Raw genomic sequence first — 3,235 nt, forward strand, 5'->3', positions numbered from 1 at the left:
GTTGGATTTGCTGCTGAGCACCAAGACAGTTTTGCTTTACGTATGTGGTACAGTGGCTTCACGAGGACTTAATATAATACATCCATAGCACTCACAGATGTGACAGGAAAATACATTGATCCTGGATTACAGAGATGAGATTCACGAGGTGACCAAAGCAGAGAGGAGTGAAGGATGGAGAGGAGGATGATGTATGAGAGAGAAACAGAGGGAGGGAGGGTGAAAATCTGGAGAGAGAGTGAGAGGAGAGAGAGAAATCTTAATCAAGAGAAAAGGAAGAGGACAAGGAGAGACGGGTAAAGCTAAACCGTGGCAGCCAGATGTCCTCTCCTGTTTTATTCTTGTGGAATAAGAAGACAAAAGTGCTGACAGAGAGGATGGCAGCCAGAGAGGCCTCAGTCTCTCCTGCTTTACCCCCACAGTGTGCAGGGACAGTGGTGTATCAATTCACACTAGGATGGAGTTATACACTGCCTGAACAACACTTGTGCTTGTGTGGCCACTAGGTTCATCACCTAGTTGCTTGTCTGTCAGCTGTTTGAGGCTGAGCAGGTAGTGCTCAGTGGGTGACTCAAAACAGTAAAGTTGTGTCAATAAAATCAAACTGCAATGAGCTGAAAGATGTCAAAGCACTCTCTATGCTTCAGACATAGTCATTTGATCTATTTTGAATATAAAATACTGATTACATCAGCGTTTAAATCTATGTATAACTATGTACCAGTATCTATTTCTGGAGACTTGCAGCTGAAAATATGTTTGTTTAGTATCTTAATTTGTATAAAACCCATCGAACAACAAAGACCATGTGTAAAAATGTGCACGCTGTCCTCGGTCACACTGACCATGTTCAAATTGTGCAATTGTGTGTTTTGAGACGTGGCACTGGCAGTTCAAACAGTGTGTCATCTCAGCAGTGCTGTGGAAAGAAACAGGCTCTACTTTTTCATCATAGACTGAAGGAAGCATTTCATAGAGAGGTTTTAAAGACACCAGCCTCTTATAAATGCTGTCTCATGACCTCAGTATGAGTGCTGGCAGCTCGTGTTTATTTTTGGCAGCCTGGGTAATGTGCGTCGATCTCTGGAGTGGGGTTTGCAGATGACAGGGATGCCACGGATGCCAATGCCAGATTTACTATTTATTTTCAAGACATTTATGTATTATTTGAGCAGAAGTACAAGCAGTGAGTAAGTGTGTGTGTTATGCTGCAGGTCAAGAATAGCAGGAGTGTCTTGGTTTATGAGGATTTGGCAGGACATACCAGTGAGCCCTGGCTGCTTGGGTGAGGCTTGATGCCAAAAGCTCTCAGAGGGCAGCAGGGGTGAGTTAAAGAGATGGGGTGTCACCTCGGTGGGGTGTGGCAGAGGGGTTGAGTGGTGAAATTCCTCGTTCACATTCCGCAGTGCTTTCACATTGAATTCTGGGTGTCTGGGTGCCTCAGCAGCAGACTGCAAGCAGCACCATTGATGTCCTGGACCTGGGAGCTTTCACTTGTATCCATCTCTCCCCCTCAACATTTTCTGTGTCTTTCAATATCAAATAACAACAAAATCATGAACAGTGAATCAGATGCATAAATAACTTAAACCTGTTAAGCCAGTGATGCAAGATATGCTTCCATATGACTCTACACTCTTGAGTTTGTGGGCATGTGTGAGGAGACAAATCGTATCCTCTGGGAGTAGATCAGGTCGGCCACATACAGTCCAAAGTTGACAATGGAGAACACCGCCACCACTACCTTACTGTCCCAGGGACACTTCCCCTGAGGGCAAGATGACGGTCTCCATGGAGAGCCGTATTTTGTGTCAAAGCAGAACACTGGCCACACCACTGATGCACTCAGATAGAGCAGAACTTCCAGGAGGGTGCACACCACCACGAAGCGGTCAAAGGACAAGCAGCGCACCGCCTTGGTCCGCCCACACACAGTCATTATGACCACCAGTGCAGTCAGAGCAAAGCAGAAAGCGTAGACGACGACACAGTAGATTGTGGCAACATAACGAGAATATTCGCTCCTGTTGGCGAGAGCTCCAAAGATGATGCAGGCCACAAAGCCCTGAACGACTTTGAGGAGGCCAGAGACGGTGGCCATATAGCCCACCACTGCCTGGCCTGGCCTGGCTCGGCACAAGGCCACTTCAGCCCCGTAGGCCACAGTGCCAAGGATGGAACAGATGGTCACTGCGATTCGGAAATTTCGGACATCGCAGCCGGCGTAAGGGCACTCAGATCGGACAAAGAAGAGTGGGTAGACCACAGAGGCGGTCACATACCTGCAGGAGAAGACAGGAACATTTCATTTAGTATGTGGACCTTAAATTGAAATTATTTTGTACTTAAACCTGCACTGATTGATTTCTTTGGCCACTTGGGCGGCATGTATTATCACCTTATAAGGTGGTAGCTAACAGTTGCGTATTGACAAATCCAGCAGTTACAAAACAACACTATAATTTATTTAGATGTGTCCACCTGATGAATGTAAATCTAATTTTCACTCTCCTTTTAGCTCTGCTGCTGGAAACAAAGCTGTGAGAGTGAACCAAAGCAATAAAATTGTGGTCCATAAAACCAAAACAATGAGCTGAAAGACAGTAAAACGCACTATAGACCTGATGGGAATCACAAAATCAGGCGACACTTCGCTTTGGGCTCATCACTTGAACATCAGCACCACTAAATCAACTGATGATGAGAGTCACACCTGAACAGGTGACTTACATGAGCGACGCAAAGGCAGCACAGGTGACCGTGAGGTTGTCCCAGGATATGGGCAGGCAGCTGTAGAGACGAGTGGCATCCAGGAAAAACACCACAACCGTCATGGCGAAGCAGAAGCACCACGCCGCCATGCAGAACACACCATGTGAGCCGCTGAAGCCGGCACTGTGGGTTACCATGGCAATCACAGCACAGCCCATAGCTAACTGGCAGAGGCGGGCAGCGCCCAGAGGTGAGCAGAGGGCCCTCTTGTTGAGGTAAGGACCACCCTGTGAATCCATGGCTGGGTGAGTGTGGGACAGTCTGAGAAATAGATATTCTACAGTGAGATCTTCAGGAGGTAAAGTTCAGGACCTCACACAGATTTCCAGCAGTTCTGGTGCAACAGATGTGATAGTGACACTCAGAGATCACGTCCAGCCTAGACACTGTGTCATCCAGCGTCTTGACACAGTCTGTCCAGGAAAAGCAAAAAGTTTAAAACTCTGCTCTTCTGCTCAAACTG

General features: G+C 47.0%; 1 protein-coding gene across 1 annotated transcript; it reads right to left on the reverse strand.

Moving 5' to 3' along the window:
• Positions 1 to 1,630: 1,630 nt before the first annotated feature.
• On the reverse strand, positions 1,631 to 3,011 carry LOC139348375 (myeloid-associated differentiation marker-like protein 2). Its single transcript, XM_070988399.1, has 2 exons — positions 2,731 to 3,011; positions 1,631 to 2,282 (listed from the first exon to the last, which is right to left on the reverse strand). The coding sequence occupies exons 1-2, from the start codon at positions 3,009 to 3,011 to the stop codon at positions 1,631 to 1,633; spliced, it is 933 nt and encodes a 310-aa protein (XP_070844500.1).
• Between the last annotated feature and the right edge of the window lie 224 nt (positions 3,012 to 3,235).

This window comes from Chaetodon trifascialis, chromosome 2, assembly GCF_039877785.1.
Source record: "Chaetodon trifascialis isolate fChaTrf1 chromosome 2, fChaTrf1.hap1, whole genome shotgun sequence".
Classification (NCBI taxonomy): domain Eukaryota; kingdom Metazoa; phylum Chordata; class Actinopteri; order Chaetodontiformes; family Chaetodontidae; genus Chaetodon; species Chaetodon trifascialis.